Source organism: Poecile atricapillus, chromosome 23 (genome assembly GCF_030490865.1).
Source record: "Poecile atricapillus isolate bPoeAtr1 chromosome 23, bPoeAtr1.hap1, whole genome shotgun sequence".
Classification (NCBI taxonomy): Eukaryota; Metazoa; Chordata; class Aves; order Passeriformes; family Paridae; genus Poecile; species Poecile atricapillus.
The window spans coordinates 5,232,006-5,253,137 of NC_081271.1; the positions used below are offsets into that span (position 1 = coordinate 5,232,006).

Below are 21,132 nucleotides of genomic sequence, written 5' to 3' on the forward strand. Positions count from 1 at the left end.
TCATCTCTGACCCCGCTCCCCTGTCCCGGGTGAGGAGCAGCCTGTGGGGCTGTATTTTTATCCTCTGTCCAGAGGCCAGGGATGGGTTTGTCCCCCGAAGGCAGCTGGGCAGCAGAAAGAATAGAGGTTATTTCTAATGTGATTCTTAACTGCAGCTGAAGCTGGCGATGGAGCAAAGCTCAGAGCTGCGGGCAGGGTGTGCGGGGCGAGTTGAGCTGCCCAGTTCTCAGCGGTGCCTCTCCCAGTGCCATCTGCTGGTCAGGCCGGACTGGCAGTGACCTCAGCCAGGGTCCTGCAGCACAGCTGGGGCTCGGGAGAAAGGAAATGTGGAGCTGCAGGGCAGCTTTGCTGAGAAAAGCAGGGGCAGGAGGATGGGGAAAAGAAAAAGGCAAAGTCAGACACCAGCATCCCTCCAGTGATGATTCTGCCTCTCGAGCTGCTTTCAACTTCTGCTGCTCCCAGAGGTGAAAATGCTGCAAAAATAGAATCTGGGGATGTATACTTGCATTTAACTTTTTTCTGTGCCGCAAAGATGAAATTGTGTGTGTTTATCGTGTAAAAAGCTTGTGCTGGGCCTCCTAAAACAGGGAACCAGAAGTGCTGCTGCCATCGTTTTTATTTCTTTGTTTGCTCTGAGCTCTTTTTCTCTTGCTTCCCTTGCCCAAGAATTCCTGGTGAGGACACATTTTTACTTAGCACTCAGCTGGATGCTCAAGAAAAATTCCCTACGTCATCCTCAATCCCCATAGCCTCCTGCTGCTTTTACACAAGTTTAAAAACATTAAGTTACATCCTTACAAAAAGCAGCACATGGATGCTTTTGGAAAGCCAAAAAACCTGTTCAGGACCCACAGAAGTCATGTTGTCTTTTATCAGTTCCAGGTAAGCACATAATTAAGAGCATTTTACAGGTATAATAAGTTGCTCCCAGGTGTCCAGATTCCCCAGAGAGACAGTGAACAGATTTTCACAACAGGATTTATTCAATGCATGCTCTGGGGATGCACAGGACAGAGCAGCAGTGGAGGATCTGAATAATGGCCTGCAGATCATCCTCCACCTCATCTGTAAGAAATGAAAAGTTGCAATGACCAGAGAAGGGGCTGTTATCTTCCTTCCACTTGTCTGCAAAGCTTGTCACATATTTAACACACCAGACTGGGAATCCTCAGGTGAAGGGAGGAGAGATGTTGGGTTACAAAACACAGTGGTCCAGACAATGCCAGTGCTCCTGCAACAAGCCCAGGAGCCACCAATAACCTCTAACAATGTCACTTGTATGTCTGGAGCTCAGATTGTACCAACACATGTGGGGACTTGTTCTCCTTGACCACACACACACAAGTTACGTGTCAAGAGGAATCTGTATCCTAATTCAAATACACAGAAATTATGCAAAGAATGAAGCCATGCCGATAAAATTCACATGAAGGAGCTGGTAGCCTCTCTCAGCTCTGAAGGTTTCTCTTCTGTGCGTGCACACAGGTGCAGGCACACGCGTAAAATAAATCTGTGGCACTGGAGTAATGGGGGGAGGAATGGGACATGTGCCAGACAGCAAGAGAGGGAGGAGGAGAGAGGGAGGAGGCATGGGCTGCAGAGTGTGAGGAGGAGAGGGGGGATCAGCTGGGTAGTACTGGCCAGAGCTACACCACAACTAGGGGGAAACAGAAATCCTCAAAAAAGCCACTCTACTTAGACAAAAAAGGAAAGAGATAAAATATGTCCAAAACTGAAACACATTGGGAAGGAAAAGAGCATTTCTGCTGGAAACTCATCCTGACAAACACCAAAGCCAAGCACCATGTCTCATCTACAAACACCAAAGCCAAGCACCATGTCTCACTGTCCCCAAGTCACCCTCTGTCCCCAGGGTCACGCTGTGGCAGGGCCTGCCAGCCAGATGGGTTTGTGGGTACATGGGAGAGCTCAACACTTCCAGCCTGGAAATGGAACAGAAGCCAGGAAAAAGGAGAAGCGTCCAAGGTCACCAGCATTATGGCAAACACCCTCCTGCCCTCAGGTCTCCTCAGGAAGGGGACAAAGTTCCCCTGGGACTGCCAGCTGCCCTTGGCTCACCGGGGCTGCAGCAGAGAAGGCGGCGTAAGGAGGGAGCGTGTGAATTGTCCAAGGAGTCTCCTGAGCCTACCAGGGCTGTGGAACAACCAGCGCTGAGAAAAGCCTTGGTGAGGGGTGCAGGGACAGCTGAGGAAGACCCTTCAGAGCAGAAGGCCCACCAGGATGGCACTGGGGAGGAGGAAGAGGGAAAGCCCCAAGCAGGTACTGGGGGCTCCACCTTTGGGTGGATCCACACTTGTCTGGTCCGAGTTTGTCTCCAGTTCTTCTGTGTCCAGGGCACCTGCTGGAAGAGGAGAGGAAAATGTGGAGTTAGAGGGCATGATCTGGCAGAAGAGAAACTCCCATTCATGCAGGCGTGCCATGATGTGCCCCAAGGCACCATGAGGCAGTAGAGCTCTGGTCCAGGGAAGCTGTGAGTTAGTGGGAGCAGGCTGTGAATGGGACCATGCTTCAGGGACATCCAATTAGCCCCTCAGGGTTAGAGCAAAGAGTGAGGAAAAGGCTTGGTGCCACATACAAGAGGAGGATCCGAAGGACCAGTGTGACACTGCTCCTCCCAAGCCCTCTCCATGCTGCTTGGGGATCCCTGAATGTCTGTGTGTCCATGCCAGGACAAACTCCATGGTTGCCTTACCTGAGAGGGAGGTCTGGAAATGGGGGCTCGGCCCTTTTTTGTCTTTGGAGGATGATGTTAAGCGCAAGAATGTGGGCTCTTCAGGGCTGAGGACCACTGACTTGGAGGGGGTTATGAGCTCAGCTCTATTGAAACCTAACTTCATCTCTGGCACAGCTTGGCTGAGGGATGGAGATGGACTGGAAAAGGCTGATTTCTCTTTCCCATCCTCTTTGACCTCTTTCTTTGTTTCTGGGACTGATCTGGGGCTGAAGGCTGTGCCCAGGCTTTCTAATAAGGCTGGATCCTCTGTAGTAAAGGAGCTAAAAGGCTCTCCAGTGTCTGCCTCTGGAGACACTTCATAATCTGGGTCTATGGTGGGCTCAAAGGAAAGAGTGATCCCAGTTGCCTCAGTAGGATCAGATCTTTCTGGCTCTGGCTTTGTGGTTGTGTCAGTTTTCAGTTGTGTCCTTGCTGTTGTGGCAGGTGCTGGTGTTGTAGCAGCAGGTGTTGGCTTGGCTGTAGTGGTGGTAGATGTTGGTGTGGTGGGGGTTGGTGTTGCTGAGGCTGTAGCAAGTTTTGGCTTAGCTACAGTTGGGGTGGGTTTTGGTGTGGTAGGTGTTGGCTTGGCCACAGCTGTGGTTGGTTTTGGCTTGGCTGTAGGGGTGGTTGTGGTGGGGTTTGGTGTGGAGGTTGTTGGTTTGCTGGTAGTGGTGGTGGTGGGGTTTGGTGTGGAGGTTGTTGGTTTGCTGGTAGTGGTGGTGGGGTTTGGTGTGGAGGTTGTTGGTTTGGTGGTGGTGGGTGTTGGTTTGGTGGTGGTGGAGAGGTTTGGTGTGGAGGTTGTTGGTTTAGTGGTGGTTGGGGGGTTTGGTGTGGAGGTTGTTGGTTTGCTGGTAGTGGTGGTGGGGTTTGGTGTGGTGGGTGTTGGTTTGGTGGTGGTGGTGGGGTTTGGTGTGGTGGGTGTTGGTTTGGTGGTGGTGGTGAGGTTTGGTGTGGAGGTTGTTGGTTTCCTGGTGGTGGTTGTGCTGGGTTTCAGGGGAGTGGATGTCACCTTGGTGGTAGTTGGCTTAGTGGCAGTGGTTGTTAGGGTGGGTTTTGGTGTGGTGGGTGTTGGCTTGGCCATAGTTGGGGTGGCTTTTGGCTTGGATGCAGTGCTGGTGGCTGCTGGCATGGTGGGTCTTGGTTTGGCCATGGCTGTGGTGGCTGCTGGTGTTGTGGGTTTTGGCCTGGCTGAGGTTGTAGGGACCGTGCTGGCAGGTTTTGGCTTGGCTGTGCTGAAGGGTACCTGTGCTGGGGGTTTGGGCTTGGCTGTGGTTGGGAGTGTGGCTGGGGGTGATGGCCTGGCTGTGGTTGTGGCTGGAAGTGCAGATGTAGGTTTTGGCTTGGTTGTGGTAGACACTGATTGTGTGGGCTCTGGTTCAGCTGTGCTGTGAACTGGTACTGTGGGCTCTGGTTTGGCTGTGGGCTCTGGTTTGGCTGTGGGCTCTGGTTTGGCTGTGGCTGTGGGCTCTGGTTTGGCTGTGGGCTCTGGTTTGGCTGTGGGCTCTGGTTTGGCTGTGGGCTCTGGTTTGGCTGTGGCTGTGGGCTCTGGTTTGGCTGTGACTGTGGGCTCTGGTTTGGCTGTGGGCTCTGGTTTGGCTGTGGGCTCTGGTTTGGCTGTGGCTGTGGGCTCTGGTTTGACTGTGGGCTCTGGTTTGACTGTGGGCTCTGGTTTGGCTGTGGCTGTGGGCTCTGGTTTGGCTGTGGGCTCTGGTTTGGCTGTGGCTGGGGTGGATGGCCTTGCCTTTGCAGTCACAGAGGCCGGAGTGGTCTCTTCTACAACGAGTTCTGGTGAGAGATGAAAAGTGCCTTGGGTTAGGGATGGCTCAGCTGACCTCAATGGATCCCCTGCACTGAGCAGGACCAGCAGAAGCCAGTGAGGGGCTGAAACAGAAGCTGACCCCTCTCAGATCACTCTGGGCCATTCCCCACTCCAGGATTCCCAACCTGGAGACATCTCATGTCCCTCACAACCTCCTGCCATGCAAGGGGCAAATAATGCTGCCTAACGGGGTACGAGCCCCTCCTTATCTTAAGGCAGCTGTCCTTTCTCATGCTCCAGCCCTGGAAATACAGTTCAAGGGCTTCCTGAGAGCTCTAGGAGGGTTCAGAGCTCAGACCCAGCCCAGGGTCTCAGTCCCAGCAGCCCCTCCAGGGCCACGCGTGGCTCTGCTCACTCACCACACAGGTTGTTCACACAGACTGTGCCCGTGGGACACGTTTCACACGAGGGTCCTTCCGTGTAGGGCTTTTTGCCTTTCATGTTACCCCTGGAAGCAGAAAATGCCAAGATAAAGAGGGCGTGAGGAAAGGGGAAACACCCATCCCAGAGAGGGAGCTGATTCAGCTGGGATCTCCCAGCCAAGGCAAAACTTGGGATGAAAGTAGAAAACAGAGAAAAGAGGCCTTGGTCTCCTGCCACGGCCTGTCAGGGCCGTTTAGTCACCAGCCTGACCCCAAGGCAGCTAAAGCCAGGGCAGACAATTCCATGGAGCAGATCCCTCACCCCCCTCAGAACAGAGCAGGGGATGGGCACTGGGAAAGGGAATTCCATCTCACTTCTGCTCCAGACCCCCAGGAAGGTCTGCAGCCACTGGCTGCTCTTGGTGCTCTCAGCAGCTCCAAGCAAGTGGTGCCAAGGCTGGTCCCAGGGCTGGGAAGGGGGTTCCCAGCTCTCCTCCCACGTCCAACCCTTCCTGCTGCTGCAAAAGGCCTTCTCCACCCCAGGCAACAGCTGCTGCCAGCAGGGAAGAACAAGACCCAGGGAGTTGTTTGTACCCTCAGCTACTGCCACCTCAGCCTTGAGCAGCCCTCGGGGAAGAAGGTCCCTCCCTGGGTGTGTGCCAGGAGCTGAACCAGCCCTCAGCAGTCATAATCATGGGCCAGGATCTCCAGACAACCCTTCCTTACTCTGGGACCCACCCAAGATAACAGAAGCATTATTTGGAACTTCTATTTCTGACCAAGGACAAACCCTGCTGTGACACAAGGACTGAAGGCTAGGGCATTTCCAGCACAGAAATCCCACTGAGATGCATCAATTCATGCAGGGCCTGGGACTTACGGGGGATAATAGTTGCAAACAAGTAGGTGCATGTTCTCTGTTTCAATTCCATCGATCTTCTCACAAAAATGTGCCCCACAGCCAATCTGATGTGTGTTTGACCAGACCACCTAAGGCAAAGATCAGGGTGGAGGTGAGGGGATTGGGTGAAGGCAGCCTGTCCCCTGGCCTTAAAGGCTGCTCCAAAGACCTCCTCATCTCACAGAGTGATCCCCAGATCCCACATCCCCACCTTGCTTTGGCATTCAGGATCCACCACCATCTCTGCCCCTACCCAAGCTGTGAAGAAACACTTAGACTTCGTCTCTCTCGGAGAAAATCTGGCACCCAGCTCTGCTGAGTAGCCCCCCCTCCACCCCAGCAGCTGGTACCTGGGTGTAGTGGCCACACATCTGCCCGGGCACACATGTGGATGTTGTCAAGTTGTAGAATTTCTCCTCCCCATTCCAGTCTTCCACGGCAAATTCTAGTTCCAGGGTTGGAGCCATAGCAAAGAGGTTTTCTCCCCGTCGGCCTCTCTCCTTGTTGTGATCCCAGATGCACTTCTCTGCATAGGATTGAGCAAGGACCTCCAGCTCCTTGTCCCAGGTCTGAAAGGAGCTCGGTGTCAGCACACAGAGAGGGACACTGGGCTCTCCAACACAAACAAGGCACTTACCAAGGACCCCTGCACTGTCTGGCCACAGTTTCCCCATCTATAAGGAAAATTCAAACCTCTCCCTAACACAGTCCTCAGGAGAGGGGAGCTCCATGGTCAGTCCCAGCACAAACTAAACCTTGGTTTATGGGTCAGACAGGAGAAGATCAGGGCAGCATGACCCTCACAGCCTGTCCTGGAGCTCATCTAACACCATCATGGAGCATCCTCAACCCAGCGTGGAGAAACCATGAAGTTGTCGAGGATGGAAGGAAACTCATCTTGGGTCACGCCAGAGGGGCCTGGGGCCATCCCTCCTCGCCCAGGGTGGGGATAGGAGGGGAATGGGACACAGCTCTCCTGGCAGCTGTACAAACCCTGGGAGCACACACTTCTGGGAAACATCATCTGTTTGTCTGGAACTGAGATGTGTCTGTCTGGCTGCCAGCCAGGAGCCCCCTCTGGAGCGGCAGCAGCCCCATCACCAGCTGAGTCCCCGGCCACAGGGATGTGCGGGAGGAGAATGAGGAGGAGGAGGAGGTGGAGAGCTTTTCTCACAGGCATGCATGTGGGGAATCCTACACTGCAGCTGTTTGGACTGTCCTTGATGGAGAGAGCAGCTTGGCTGCTGGAAGGCAGCCCTGCAAACAGGGGGTCCTGAGGGGAGGACCTTCCTGGACAGAGCCAGCTGGATCCAAAAGGTGCCAGACAGGAGGGCATGTCACCATTGGGGTGGTGAGGGGATGAGGACAAGCCCAAAGACACCTGGATGGGACACAGAATTTTGGTTCACCTCCCACCATGGCCCCAAGCCACGCTGACAGAGATGGCTGGAGACCTGATGTGGGGAGCACACACCCCTCTCCCTCTGGCACGGAGCTGGGTTCCATGAACAGGGAACTCACACCTGCAGATTTGCCTCATTAGTAAAGTGGCTTTGGGCTACAGATTCCTCCTCTTCAACTAAATATTTCCTAAGCAACCAGCCCCATGTCCCAAAAGGAAGCATGGGGTGACCTCAGCCAGGCACAGTGCCACAGCAGCAGGTGAACCCAGAGGCAAAGACAGCCCAAGCAAATGTCCCAGGAGGGAGGTGAGGATGGTGTTCTCATGGAAAACCTCTACTGAGGAATCAGGGCTGCTGTGAGCTAAACATTTGCTGGCTTCAAAATGAAAAAGCCTTTGGCTCCAGACCACGAGCAGGTCCTGTGTGTTTAAGCAGAAGCAGAAGCTGCAGAGGGAGCATCTCAAAGCACAGGGGCTGCAATCAAAGATTCAGCCAGGAGCAACCCCCACAGGTTTGGAACTGCACTGACTTAAGGACCCTGAGAGATCATTTCCCTCAGGTTTTCTCTAAGACTTTGGCTCCAAAGCCCTGATACTCTGAGTTTGCTGTGGCTGGTGGGTTTGATGAGATCATGGTGCTGGGCGTTCTGCTCTGTCCCCTTTGAGTCTGCAGCCACTGGTCAGGCTTTCCCTTCCTGAATTTAACTTTTTCCTTCTTCTACTTGTTAAGAATTCCCATTTATCAGCCCACAAAGGTTTTACTTATTCTGGGCAACTTCTGGGCCAGGCAGGGAGGTGTCCTACAAGCACAATGTGACCCAAAGAGGAAAGGACTCCAAGACTCCATGATAAACAATTATAGTTCTCTGTGTGATTTGCAAACAGGGAGGAAAAATCACATGTGGTGCAAGATAAAACTTCATAGCCAACTTTTAATCAAATCAAGAGTCTGAACAAGACAAAAAAGCAGCATCAGCACCAAGCTTGTTTTTGGTCTTACTACAGGTCCCACTGATGTGGGACCTGACTTGATTTCCCCAAGCAAAACAGGGGATCCCGCGTCTCCAAGACACCAAGTCATGGCGAGGATTAGGAGTGTGACAAGCCCAAGTAACTGAAAGACCTTGACTGACAAGTTGACATTCCCTCCAATAGATACAAGTACCTCCACCTGCACAGGCAAATACAGAGCGCTGTGTGATGTCCCACACAGCAGCATTCCCCCACCAGCTCTTGGCAAAGTCTCCACATCACAGCACCTGCTCAGGGCAGCGCCTCACCTGCCCTTTCTGCCATCACAGGGAGCTCCAGCAGGCACTCACGTGAGTGAGAGCTGCATCACTCTCATGAAGAGCATCGGGGGACTCACATCACACTTAGGAACTTGCAGAAAATGATCAAAGACAACTCCAAAGGTGAAGGAAACTCTTCCCTTTAGAGGCAGTTTGGGGAACCCCTCCATTGACACCGACTTGTAACCCTACATGAGAATTGTTCTGCCTCCCCTCAGGAACACCCTGATCCCTCCTTGTGTTAAGATCGTGCCTTGGACCACACTAACACCCCAATATTCCTCTGCAATAAAAGCCACTTACCATCTTCATCATAGCCTTGGCAGGAGGAGAGACCTGGGAGCGATATCTATTATGCTCATCCAAGATGATCTTCTTTTCTTCATCACTCAGGGACCAGCTCAGCTCCAGCACTGAGAGCACCAGGAGAACGGGAGGAAGACCTGAGCTCAGCATCGTGCAGGCAGCTTCTGCTCTCAGCAGCCCACGGCTCTGGCAGTCAGATTTAAAGCACCTCCCAAAAGCAAGGAACACCCAACAGCTTGAAGATTGGGGAGGAAATGTATTTATTAGAGTTTTGGAGCCATGCAGAACACACCCATCTCACATATCGGCCTTGATGGAGAGGCAGCAGTGCCAACGAACACGTGGGGTCCTCTCCCGGGGACAGACCCTGTGCCTGAATCCTAATCCCTGGACTGGCATTCTTCATCCAGGCCTCTGCTTCTCCAAACGTCAGCCATCCCCTGAACCCTCAGTTACAGGTTCTCTCTTCTACCTCCTGTTCCATTTCTCCTAATCTATAACAATACTCCCACAGCAATTGACAAAGCCCTGTTTTCACACGGGTCTTCCCCCGTCCCTGGAATTGCAGCTGCATTAGAAACAAAGGCAGCAAGATGCAATTGCTGAGAGCAGTTTGCAGCACAGCAACTCCCCAGACAGTCAGAGCCACCTCAGCCAGCCCCGTGTCTGTGTTGGGGGGACAGCATTTGGCAGCTGAGGAGCAGCCCCTGGGCTCCCCCAGCCTGCTGGGAACAGGGGAAAGCAGAGGGTTGATGCCTCTTCCCTGAACCATCAGGAGAAGGAGGAGCAGGAGAGGAAGAACAGGGTACAGAGCTGAAATTGCCCCGAACAGGGGAGCTGAGAGTCTGTGGCTGCCCTCAGGGCTGGCTGCAATAACCAAACCATCAGTTCTGCGGGGACAGGCTGTGCTCCCTCCCCGCAGGCACCTGGAGGGCTCAGCATCCGTGTCCCGCATCCCCCGCGCCGGAGCCGCTCTGGCCGAGCCCCCCGGGCTGCTCCAGCCTCGGCTCCCCATCTGCGATTGTGCAAGCGGCCGGCCCGGCTCCAGGAGCTCCGCTGGGATCGCAGCCTGTTCGGGAGGATCAGCGGGTGGGCAGCTCTGGAGAGCGGAGCCAAGTTAATCACACGCTGCCGGCTCTGCCTCCCCCTCCCCTCCCCGCTCCCCAGGCAATGCTCTGTCGGTGTTCCTCTGCTTTTGGACCACACGGATCAGCTCTATCACCACAACAGCTCTCCTGCTGCCCCCCAGATCTCAGCTCTGTGTATTACCTCATTCTTCACTAGCTCTGGGGTCAGCCATACACTCAATTGTCCAACAATTCCTGCAAATGGGGTCTGAGGCCAACATCTCACCAGGCCTTCAACTCAGGTGGTCAAACCAGACGTGTCCATGTATTGCTAAGGCAAATCTGTCTCTTGATGGAGGCACCTCAACATATTTGCTGTTGTATCTCTGGAGACCTGGAGAAACATCTAGAAAATATGAACACGGGCTCCAGCTCCTGCTGGCCAGTTCACCATGGCCTGGCTTACAAGTAATAAGTGCTGAGAATCATAGAGCCATGGAATGGTTTGGAATGAACCTGAGAGCTCATCTCATTCCAACCCCTCTGCCATGAGCAGGGACACCTTCCACGAGAGCAGTGCAGGTGCTGATCTCTCCAAACTTGATGTGGAGATGCAGGACCAAACTCCCCATAGCCCTTGGCACCCTGGCTGAGCCTTGCAGGGGAGAGCGTGGCAACAAGGATGAAGGAAAATGGGATACACAGAGCTTGTGAGGAAGAGCAAACAGCCCTGGAGGAGTCATCACCAGGGCATGTGGCTCATGGGGAAACGTGAGTAAGAGTTGATGCCTTTGGCAAGAGCAGGGTGGCTGCCAAAGGGGTGCAGGGCCATTTCTCAACTCCCAACCTGCTCCGATGACTCCTTCTGGAGCCAATGTCTGAAGCATCAAGATCAGCAGTGCAAGGTCCGAGCCCCACCCTGGAGCTGAGACACTCGTGTCCAGCCGGCATTAGGTAAGTGTGTGTGGAATGCAGCTTTCCTTCTGCTCGCTCAAGGAACAGCCCATCCCCACACCCCGGGGACAGGAGCCACACACCGACACCTGACAGGCTCTGCTCCAGCCTGCAGGCTCCAGGGGCTCCACTCTGCAGCACAGCAGTGACCAAGCCTGGGTTGCTACTGACTCACATCTCGAGGGTCTCCAGCAGGGCTGGCCGGTGTCTGACAAGGCTCCTGCACTGCTGTGGGAGTAACAGCATCTCTCTCTTCTCCCTACTTGCCCGGATTTATGAGCTCTGGAGGACTTTATCGCCTTCCATCCTATTCATTCATCCATTTTATTATTTAAAAATGCTAGGATACAAGTGTTGACTGGGAATCCCTCTGAGTTGGGCAGGGTGAGAATGGGGTATTGTCCAAACCAGTACAGTGAGCACCAAGGAGAGCTGAAGTGAGGGAGGCTACAGTGAGACACTTAATCAATATTGACTCATCCAATTGTGTCTGTCACCACAATGCCTCAATAGCTGCATGAACAGCCCCATTCCCCACAATTCCACCTCAGCAGGTCACTAGGACCAGCAGGTTCTCTAGAGAAGTCCCAGCCTCCTGTAGCCTTTCCAAGGATATGTCAAACGAGCTCTAGATGAGGAAAATGAACAGGGCTCACTTACAGCTCTTTGACCAAGGTATCCAAACCTCCCCTGGGACATCCAAGCTTTGCCATTGTGGCCTCACCTCGGTTACCCACCCTAATGATACAGAAGGTGTGAGCACCACTCCCCTCTGGCAGCTGAAGACAGCAGCTACTCTGGAAGCCGTGCTGCAGACTGAGGCTAGGAAGATTTGCCCAGAATCGATTCCTTACCACCAGGAGAAGTGCCCTCCTGTTTTAGTTTTGCAAATGGTTGCAATGGCATGGAGGGCAAGACCTTTTAGCAAAGAGCAGCCAGGAAACAAGATCAAGAAAGGTGAGTCCTCCCCAGACCCTCACAGGACACTGTGGGACAAGAGCACTTCCAGCCCAAACATTCTGAGGGAAGCTGGATGGACCTGCCAGCAGCATAACCCCAAATGCAAATACCCAGCAGGGTGTGTGAGCTCACCACAACTGTTCTGGCCCACTGCATTCACGGGAGATTCAGGAGCTGAAGCAAAGGAACCTCCTCTCACTCCACCAGCAGCAAACACCTCCCTGTCCCTGCTGGAAACAGGCCCAGGGATGGAGGCAACCAAGCAGGTGAGGTTCATAAAGAAGCCAGGCCTCCTAAACACCACAAATCCCACCCTTTAACCAGCCCAGCTGATGGTTAATGCCTCCTCCTCCTCCTCCCACCCCACCGGGCTGTAAGGACCTGGCAGAATCTTTGCCAGGGTCACCCCAGTGCCAGAGTCCCCTTTATGCCAACCCCAGAAAAGGAGTGGAAATGCTGCAAAAGGCTCCCTTGAATGTTTTGTGTCCTCCCCTGTGCAGCACACCAAACCCTGCCCTTGCCTAAACCCCCAAAGTCAGGATGAAGCCAAAGCCCCCAAATGCCTGTGTGGGCAGGCTCAGCCCCGCTGGCCCGGGGAGCAGGGCAAGAGGAAAGCGGATTTCCTTCTGGCTTGGACTTTTCTGCTGCGAGGAACTCTATAAATAGGTCCTTGCACAACAGCCTGTCTCCACAAGGCAAAGCCTTCAGGAGAACAAAACTCAGGAGTTTTCACAAGGTTCGTAGTCCCACCCCAGTGATAAAACACCTAAATCCTGGAATGATGGTGGTGGCTGTTAATCAGCAGCCTCCGTGTTGTGCCTCCTTGGCTCTCAGCAGGGTGGGGGATCCAGCACTGCAAAAAATCAGGGGTTGTGCGAGTGCCCTGATCTTGCTGGCAGAAGAAAAGGTTTTGTGCTCTTTGTAGTGTTTCTAGGGAACTTCTAGGGAATGCTACACTGTCCTTCACGCAGATGCAAAACCTGAGGAGGTCTTGAAATGCTGTCTCATCTCTGACCCCGCTCCCCTGTCCCGGGTGAGGAGCAGCCTGTGGGGCTGTATTTTTATCCTCTGTCCAGAGGCCAGGGATGGGTTTGTCCCCCGAAGGCAGCTGGGCAGCAGAAAGAATAGAGGTTATTTCTAATGTGATTCTTAACTGCAGCTGAAGCTGGCGATGGAGCAAAGCTCAGAGCTGCGGGCAGGGTGTGCGGGGCGAGTTGAGCTGCCCAGTTCTCAGCGGTGCCTCTCCCAGTGCCATCTGCTGGTCAGGCCGGACTGGCAGTGACCTCAGCCAGGGTCCTGCAGCACAGCTGGGGATGCCGAGCCACCAGTGACCTGTAACAGCAGCACTTGCATGTCTGGAGCTCAGATTGTACCAACACATGTGGGGACTTGTTCTCCTTGACCACACACGTACAAGTTTCACATCAAGCAGGATCTGTATTTAAATTCAAATACACAGAAATTATGCAAAGAATGAAGACATGCAGGTAAAAGCTAAATTAAGGAGCTGGTAGCCTCTCTCAGCTCTGAAGGTTTCTCTTCTGTGCGTGCACACAGGTGCAGGCACACGCGTAAAATAAATCTGTGGCATTGGAGTAATGGGGGGAGGAATGGGACATGTGCCAGACAGCAAGAGAGGGAGGAGGAGAGAGGGAGGAGGCATGGGCTGCAGAGTATGAGGAGGAGAGGGGGGATCAGCTGGGTAGTACTGGCCAGAGCTACACCACAACTAGGGGGAAACAGAAATCCTCAAAAAAGCCACTCTATTTAGACAAAAAAGGAAAGAGAGAAAATATGTCCAAAACTGAAACACATTGGGAAGGAAAAGAGCATTTCTGCTGGAAACTCATCCTGACAAACACCAAAGCCGAGCACCATGTCTCACTGTCCCCAAGTCACCCTCTGTCCCCAGGGTCACGCTGTGGCAGGGCCTGCCAGCCAGATGGGTTTGTGGGTACATGGGAGAGCTCAACACTTCCAGCCTGGAAATGGAACAGAAGCCAGGAAAGAGGAGAAGCGTCCAAGGTCACCAGCATTATGGCAAACACCCTCCTGCCCTCAGGTCTCCTCAGGAAGGGGACAAAGTTCCCCTGGGACTGCCAGCTGCCCTTGGCTCACCGGGGCTGCAGCAGAGAAGGCGGCGTAAGGAGGGAGCGTGTGAATTGTCCAAGGAGTCTCCTGAGCCTACCAGGGCTGTGGAACAACCAGCGCTGAGAAAAGCCTTGGTGAGGGGTGCAGGGACAGCTGAGGAAGACCCTTCAGAGCAGAAGGCCCGCCAGGATGGCACTGGGGAGGAGGAAGAGGGAAAGCCCCAAGCAGGTACTGGGGGCTCCACCTTTGGATGGATCCACACTTGTCTGGTCCGAGTTTGTCTTCAGTTCTTCTGGGTCCTGGTCAGAAACTGAAGGAAGAGAACATGAAGTTGGAAGAGAACATGAAGTTAGAAGAGAAGATCCTCTTCAGTGATGGAGCTAAAAGTCTCTCTAATGCCTGCCTCTGCCTCTGGAGATAGGTCTAACATGGGCTCAAAGGAAAGAGTGATTCTGTTTGCCTTAGCAGGATCAGGCCTTTCTGCTCTGGCTTTGTGGTTGTGGCAGTTTTCGGTGGTGTCTGTCGTTGTGGCACGTGCTGGTATTGTAGCAGCAGATATTGGCTTAGCCAGAGTTGTGGTTGGTTTAGGCTTAGCCAGAGTTGTGATGTGTTTTGTTGTTGTGGGTTTTGGACTGGCTGGGGTTATTGTTGGAAACATGGTGGTAGATGTTTGTTTGGCTCTTGTGATGGGTGAGTGTTGGAGGATTGGACTTGGCTCTGTTTGGCAGTGTGGCTGTGGGTGGTGGCTTGGCGGTGATTGCGGTTGGAAGTTAATTTTTGGATGGTGGCTTGGCTGTGGTCCTGGTGGCTTCTGATTCTGTGTGTTCTGGTTTGGCTCTGGTGTGTACTGGTACTGTGGGCTCTGGTTTGGCTGTGGCTGTGAGTTTTGGCAGGGCTGAAAGAGATGCAGAGATGAAAAGTGCCTTGGGTTAGGGATGGCTCAGCTGACCTCAATGGATCCCCTGCACTGAGCAGGACCAGCAGAAGCCAGTGAGGGGCTGAAACAAAAGCTGACCCCTCTCAGATCACTCTGGGCCATTCCTCACTCCAGGATTCCCAACCTGGAGACATCTCATGTCCCTCACAACCTCCTGCCATGCAAGGGGCAAATAATGCTGCCTAATGGGGTACAAGCCCCTCCTTATCTCATGCTCCAGCCCTGGAAATGCAGTTCAAGGGCTTCCTGAGAGCTCCAGGAGGGTTCAGAGCTCAGACCCAGCCCAGGGTCTCAGTCCCAGCAGCCCCTCCAGGGCCACGCGTGGCTCTGCTCACTCACCACACAGGTTGTTCACACAGACTGTGCCATTGCGACACGTTTCACACGAGGGTCCTTCCGTGTAGGGCTTTTTGTCCTTTGAAGTACTCCTGGAAGCAGAAAATGCCAAGATAAAGAGGGCGTGAGGAAAGGGGAAACACCCATCCCAGAGAGGGGGCTGATTCAGCTGGGATCTCCCAGCCAAGGCAAAACTTGGGATGAAAGTAGAAAACAGAGAAAAGAGGCCTTGGTCTCCTGCCACGGCCTGTCAGGGCCGTTTAGTCACCAGCCTGACCCCAAGGCAGCTCAAGCCAGGGCAGACAATTCCATGGAGCAGATCCCTCACCCCCCTCAGAACAGAGCAGGGGATGGGCACTGGGCCTGGAGCTTACGGGGGATAATAGCTGCAAACAAGCAGCTGTGCGTTCTCTTTTTTGCTTCCCTCGATCTTCTTACAGTAACTGTTCCCACAGCCAATGCGAGTTGTTCCTGCCCGGACCACCTAAGGCAAAGACCAGGGTTGAAGGTGAGGTGATGGCTGAAGGCACGCTCTCCCCTGACCTTAAAGGCTCCTCCAGTATCTTCCTCATCTCCCAGTGTGTGCCCCAGATCCCACATCCCCATGTTGCTTTGGCATTCAGGATCTTCCCCCTTGCCCCTGTCTGAACCACCTTCCCAAGGTCATATATTCCTGTGCCACAGGTTTCCTACCATACAGTCTACCCAGGCAGAGCATCACCAGCTCTGCTTTGGTCTTGGATCCATCCATCCATCCATCCATCCATCCATCCATCCATCCATCCATCCACTTACCATCACCATCTCTTCTCCTCCTTGCTCCCACCCAAACTGTGAAGAAACACTCAGACCTCATCCTTCTACCCAACATAAGCTGGCACTGAGCTCTGCTGAGCAGCCAAAAAAAGGGTTGCAGAGCTTGTCTCAAAAAAGGTCTTCTCCAAAAGGCTGCTCATGGATGACACCAGGTCCACCTCTGTAATCATGAATCCCACCTGGTTCCCTGTCCTTTTGCAAAGATTTTGGGAGGAGCTGGGGCACTGGTACAGCTCCTGTCCCAACAGCCCCTCCACCCCAGCAGCTGGTACCTGGGTGTAGCTGTCACATTTCTGCCCAGGGACACATGTGGATGTTGTCAAGTTGTAGAATTTCTTCTCCCCGTTCCATTCTTCAACAGCCAATTTCACGTCCAGGCTTGGGGCCATAGCAAAGAGGTTCTCCCTTCCTGGGCCTCCGTTCTGGCCCCAGATGCACTTCTGTGCATGGTTTTGAGCAATGATCTCCAGCTTCTTGTCCCAGGTCTGAAAGGAGCTCGGTGTCAGCACACAGAGAGGGACACTGGGCTCTCCAACACAAACAAGGCACTTACCAAGGACCCCTGCACTGTCTGGCCACAGTTTCCCCATCTATGAGGAAAATTCAAACCTCTCCCTAACACAGTCCTCAGGAGAGGGGAGCTCCATGGTCAGTCCCAGCACAAACTAAACCTTGGTTTATGGGTCAGACAGGAGAAGGTCAGGGCACCAGCATGACCCTCACAGCCTGTCCTGGAGCTCATCTAACACCATCATGGAGCATCCTCAACCCAGCGTGGAGAAACCATCACAGTGCTGAGGGTTCTGGCTCTGTTCCCTTTGAGTCTGCAGACACTGGTTAGACCTCCTCTCTCTGAATTTAACTTTTAGCTTTTTTTTTGTTGTTTTTTACCATTTACCAGCCCACAAAGGCTTTACTCAGCCTGGGCAACTTTGGGGAGGTGTCCTACAAGCACACTGTTACCCAAGGAGGAAAGGGCTCCAACTTTCCAGGATAAACAGCTGTCCTTCTCCTCCCCATGATTTGTAAACAGTGAGGAAAAATCACATGTGGTGTAAGATAAAATTTGATAGCCAACTTTTAATCAAGTCAAGAGTCTGAACAAGACAAAAAGCACCAGCTGTAGAGCTTGGTTTTGCTCCCATTGCAGCCAGATGTGATGTGGGACCTGACTCGATTTCCTCAAGCAAAACAGGGGATCCCTCATGTCCAAGGCAGCTCTGCACAAGGCAAGGTGAGGAGTAGGAGTATGACAAGCCCCAAATAACTGACAGACTTGACCGACATGTTTGAAGTTGATGCAAATATAGAGCGCTGTGTGATGTCCCACACAGCAGCATTCCCCCACCAGCTCTTGGCAAAGTCTCCACATCACAGCACCTGCTCAGGGCAGCGCCTCACCTGCCCTTTCTGCCATCACAGGGAGCTCCAGCAGGCACTCATGTGAGTGAGAGCTGCATCACTCTCATGAAGAGCATCGGGGGACTCACATCACACTTAGGAACTTGCAGAAAATGATCAAAGACAACTCCAAAGGTGAAGGAAACTCTTCCCTTTAGAGGCAGTTTGGGGAACCCCTCCATTGACACCGACTTGTAATCCTACATGAGAATTGTTCTGCCTCCCCTCAGGAACACCCTGATCCCTCCTTGCGTTAAGATCGTGCCTTGGACCACACGAACACCCCAATATTCCTCTGCAATAAAAGCCACTTACCATCTTCATCATAGCCTTGGCAGGAGGAGAGACCTGGGAGCGATATCTATTATGCTCATCCAAGATGATCTTCTTTTCTTCATCACTCAGGGACCAGCTCAGCTCCAGCACTGAGAGCACCAGGAGAACGGGAAGAAGACCTGAGCTCAGCATCGTGCAGGCAGCTTCTGCTCTCAGCAGCCCACGGCTCTGGCAGTCAGATTTAAAGCACCTCCCAAGAGCCAGGAACACCCAACAGCTTGAAGATTAGGGAGGAAATGTATTTATTAGAGTTTTGGAGCCCCATGAGGCACACCCGTGTCACGTACTGGCCTTGATGGAGTGGCTACCCTGGGGCTGGTGCCAACAAACATGCATGGTCACTCCCCATGCCTGAATCCTAATCCCTGGACTGGCATTCTTTATCCAGGCCTCTGTTTCTCCAAACGTCAGCCATCTCCTGAGCCTTCAGTTATGGGTCCCCTCTTCTACCTCCTGTCCTTTTTCTCAAAATCTTAGAATCCATCCACTCACATTTCCTGAGTTTATCCATGGGGATGCTATGGGACAGTGTCAAAAACCTTGTTGAAGTCAAGGTAGACACCATCCACTGCTCTCCTCTCACTCCATCCTGCTGTGCCATCATAGAAGGCAACAGATTGGCCATGCAGGATTTCCTCTTGATGAATCCATGCTGACCACTCCCAATAACTTCCTTTACTTTCAGGTGCTTGGTGATGATCTTCAGAATGAGCTGTTACCTTTCCAGGGATGAAGGTGAGGCTGACTGGCTGGGAGTTTCCCAGACCATCTTACTTGCCCTTTGTGAAAACAGGAGTTATCATTTTCTCCAATGACTGGGCACCTCTCTCATTCTTCAGGGTTTTTTAAAGATGATAGAGAGTGGCTAAAGCAACAACCTCTGCCAGCTCCCTCAGCACCTGTGGGTGCACCCCACCATGGATTAATAGGTATTAAGTCTGCCTGGCTGATCTCTCTCAACTTTCTGTGACCAAGGGGAAGTTTCCCTTTCTCCCTCCTTCATCTCTTACTTCCAGTGTCTGGGATTTCTGATTGCTGCTCTCAGCAGTAAAGACTGAGGCAAAGAATGTGTTGAGTAATTACACCTTCTCTGTGTCTTCTGTGCCCAGAACACCCACTGGATTCAGTAGCAGCCCCACATTTTTCCTCTTCTCCCTTTTGCTGCTGATGTACTTGGAGAAGCTCTTGTTCTTGATATCCTTTGCCAGACTCAATTCCAGGTGGACTGTGGCCTTCCTGGTTGCATCCCTGCATACCCTGAACATGTTCCTATAGATCTCTCATGTGCTTGTCCCTTTTTCAACATCCCATAAATTTTTCTTCCATTTTAGAATTGCTAGAACCTCCCTGCTCTTCCATGCAGGTCTCCTGCCCCCTTTGCTTGATTTCTGGATCATTGAGGTACACTGGTCTTGAATTTGGATGGTTGAATATTGACCAGCTTTCTTGGGCCCCCTTCCCTTCTAGAGTCCTATTCCATGGGATTCCTCTTTGGAAAGGTTGAATTGGCTCTCTGGAAAATCAGGGTTCTAGCCCTGCTACTGCTTTGCTTCCCCACACAGGATCCTGAGTTTCACCATAACATGGTGAAAGGCAAGGCTTTCCCCAACCTTCCCATCTTCAACCAGCCCCTCCTAAGGTCCAGAAACACACCTCTCCTTGGCTTCTCCACCACTTGTATCAAAAAGTTATTTTCAATGATGTGCAGGAACCTCCTGGATTTCCAGCCTGTGGCAGGCTGTGTTGTCTCTCCAACAAATATCAGGATGGTTGAAGTTCCCCAGGACAACCAGGACCTGTGACCATGATGCTATTTCCAGCTGCCCATAGAAAACCTCATCAACTTCCTCCTCCTCACAGGTGTCCTGTAGTAAATACCCACCAGTGTCACCCACACCCTACAACAATTGACAAAGCCCTGTTTTCACAGAGAACTCTATCCCTGGAATTGCAGCTGCTTTAGAAACAAAGGCAGCAAGATGCAATTGCTGAGAGCAGTTTGCAGCACAGCAACTCCCCAGACAGTCAGAGCCACCTCAGCCAGCCCCGTGTCTGTGTTGGGGGGACAGCATTTGGCAGCTGAGGAGCAGCCCCTGGGCTCCCCCAGCCTGCTGGGAACAGGGGAAAGCAGAGGGTTGATGCCTCTTCCCTGAACCATCAGGAGAAGGAGGAGCAGGAGAGGAAGAACAGGGTACAGAGCTGAAATTGCCCCGAACAGGGGAGCTGAGAGTCTGTGGCTGCCCTCAGGGCTGGCTGCAATAACCAAACCATGGGCTCTGCATTGACAGGATATGTGGAATGCAGCCTTCCTTCTGCTCGCTCAAGGAACAGCCCATCCCCACACCCCGGGGACAGGAGCCACACACCGACACCTGACAGGCTCTGCTCCAGCCTGCCGGCTCCAGAGGCTCCACTCTGCAGCACAGCAGTGACCAAGCCTGGGTTGCTACTGACTCACATCTCGAGGGTCTCCAGCGGGGCTGGCCGGTGTCTGACAAGGCTCCTGCACTGCTGTGGGAGTAACAGCATCTCTCTCTTCTCCCTACTCGCCCGGATTTATGAGCTCTGGAGGAGTTTATCGCCTTCCACGCCTCAAAGTTTGGCTAAAATCAACTGAATTGTGATGGAAAGATGGAGATTGTTACTGGGAAGAAAAGAAAGGAGGGATAGGCAAAGCTGTTGCATCAACTTTGTTCAGAGAACTGGGCTGAAATCCACAGAACATTTCCCAAACTGCTCCTTTTTCACAAAGTGTTTCTTATGACATTTTTCTAACAAAAGTGTTTCTGACTTTTCATTTAAAATTACATTTCTTTTAGAAAAAGTGACCTAAAAAAGGTTAAATAACCCCTCAATAGCTGACATGCGACATGAAAATAAAAATCAGGAAATGGGAAAAGGGTCATTAACACTTGTATTTAATTGCAAAAATTAAAAATTTTTTTATTCTTCTTACATACAAATCTCATTTATTTACACACTTTACAGGCTTTTCCCAAGTATTTACAAAGTTTGCAATATATTAAATTAGGACCATCCATAAAATTCTGCATTAAGTGCATATTCACATTCTTTTTTTTTTTTTTAATCCATCACTGAATTTAGTGTTCAGCATTGAAACAGTCTTTATGCATATATAGCTTTACCCAGCACCTCTGAGCCTTTAGAATGTGGCTCCCCTCCCCAAGACAAGGAGATAATGCTAAAAATAAATCACCTGCCATTTGAATCTCCAAAGCAAAGGGAAGTCCAGTATCTCCCTTGTCTAACTCAGCAGGACACTAAATCTGCCCTTTACAAGGAGGAGGTTCCTGAAGAGGAGGGTATCGAGTTCTACCTATAAAATTTAACAAGAGGACAAAGTTTGGTTTGCAGAAAGCAAAAGCTCTGTGTACCCACCAAAATGGCCTCACCCCAG

The 21,132-nt window shown here is 52.3% G+C and overlaps 2 protein-coding genes across 5 annotated transcripts; both read right to left on the bottom strand.

The window, feature by feature from the left end:
• Positions 1-604: 604 nt before the first annotated feature.
• Positions 605-9,076, bottom strand: LOC131587617 (proteoglycan 4-like). 3 transcript variants are annotated; one of them, XM_058855675.1, is made up of 7 exons: positions 8,814-9,076; positions 6,167-6,385; positions 5,796-5,905; positions 4,913-5,001; positions 4,392-4,519; positions 2,714-4,337; positions 605-2,362 (listed from the first exon to the last, which is right to left on the bottom strand). In XM_058855675.1, exons 1-7 carry the CDS (start codon positions 8,964-8,966, stop codon positions 2,220-2,222), a joined length of 2,466 nt encoding a protein of 821 aa, XP_058711658.1. In that variant the 5' UTR covers positions 8,967-9,076; the 3' UTR covers positions 605-2,219. The 3 variants fall into 3 exon arrangements, with proteins under 3 accessions (XP_058711658.1, XP_058711657.1, XP_058711656.1); XM_058855674.1 differs by having other exon boundaries at positions 605-2,359; positions 2,714-4,519; XM_058855673.1 differs by having other exon boundaries at positions 2,714-4,519.
• Positions 9,077-9,986: 910 nt separating this feature from the next.
• LOC131587621 (peptidase inhibitor 16-like) lies at positions 9,987-20,302 on the bottom strand. 2 transcript variants are annotated; one of them, XM_058855679.1, is made up of 6 exons: positions 20,173-20,302; positions 17,694-17,931; positions 16,250-16,462; positions 15,536-15,645; positions 15,165-15,253; positions 9,987-14,198 (listed from the first exon to the last, which is right to left on the bottom strand). In XM_058855679.1, the coding sequence occupies exons 1-6, from the start codon at positions 20,241-20,243 to the stop codon at positions 14,056-14,058; spliced, it is 864 nt and encodes a 287-aa protein (XP_058711662.1). In that variant the 5' UTR covers positions 20,244-20,302; the 3' UTR covers positions 9,987-14,055. The 2 variants fall into 2 exon arrangements, with proteins under 2 accessions (XP_058711662.1, XP_058711663.1); XM_058855680.1 differs by lacking the exon at positions 20,173-20,302 and adding an exon at positions 19,368-19,463 and having other exon boundaries at positions 13,197-14,198.
• Between the last annotated feature and the right edge of the window lie 830 nt (positions 20,303-21,132).

Coding starts and splice junctions, on each gene's coding strand:
- LOC131587617 (XM_058855673.1), bottom strand. CDS start 8,966: ATGCTGAGCTCAGGTCTTCCTCCCGTTCTCCTGGTGCTCTCAGTGCTG. Junction 6,386..8,813: donor CCAAGGCTATGATGAAGATG/GTAAGTGGCTTT, acceptor AGCTCCTTTCAG/ACCTGGGACAAGGAGCTGGA. Junction 5,002..5,795: donor GTTTGCAACTATTATCCCCC/GTAAGTCCCAGG, acceptor TTCTGCTTCCAG/GGGTAACATGAAAGGCAAAA.
- LOC131587621 (XM_058855679.1), bottom strand. CDS start 20,243: ATGCTGTTACTCCCACAGCAGTGCAGGAGCCTTGTCAGACACCGGCCA. Junction 15,646..16,249: donor AATGTGACAGCTACACCCAG/GTACCAGCTGCT, acceptor TCTTTGCCTTAG/GTGGTCCGGGCAGGAACAAC. Junction 14,199..15,164: donor CTGTGTGAACAACCTGTGTG/GTGAGTGAGCAG, acceptor CTCTTCCTTCAG/TTTCTGACCAGGACCCAGAA.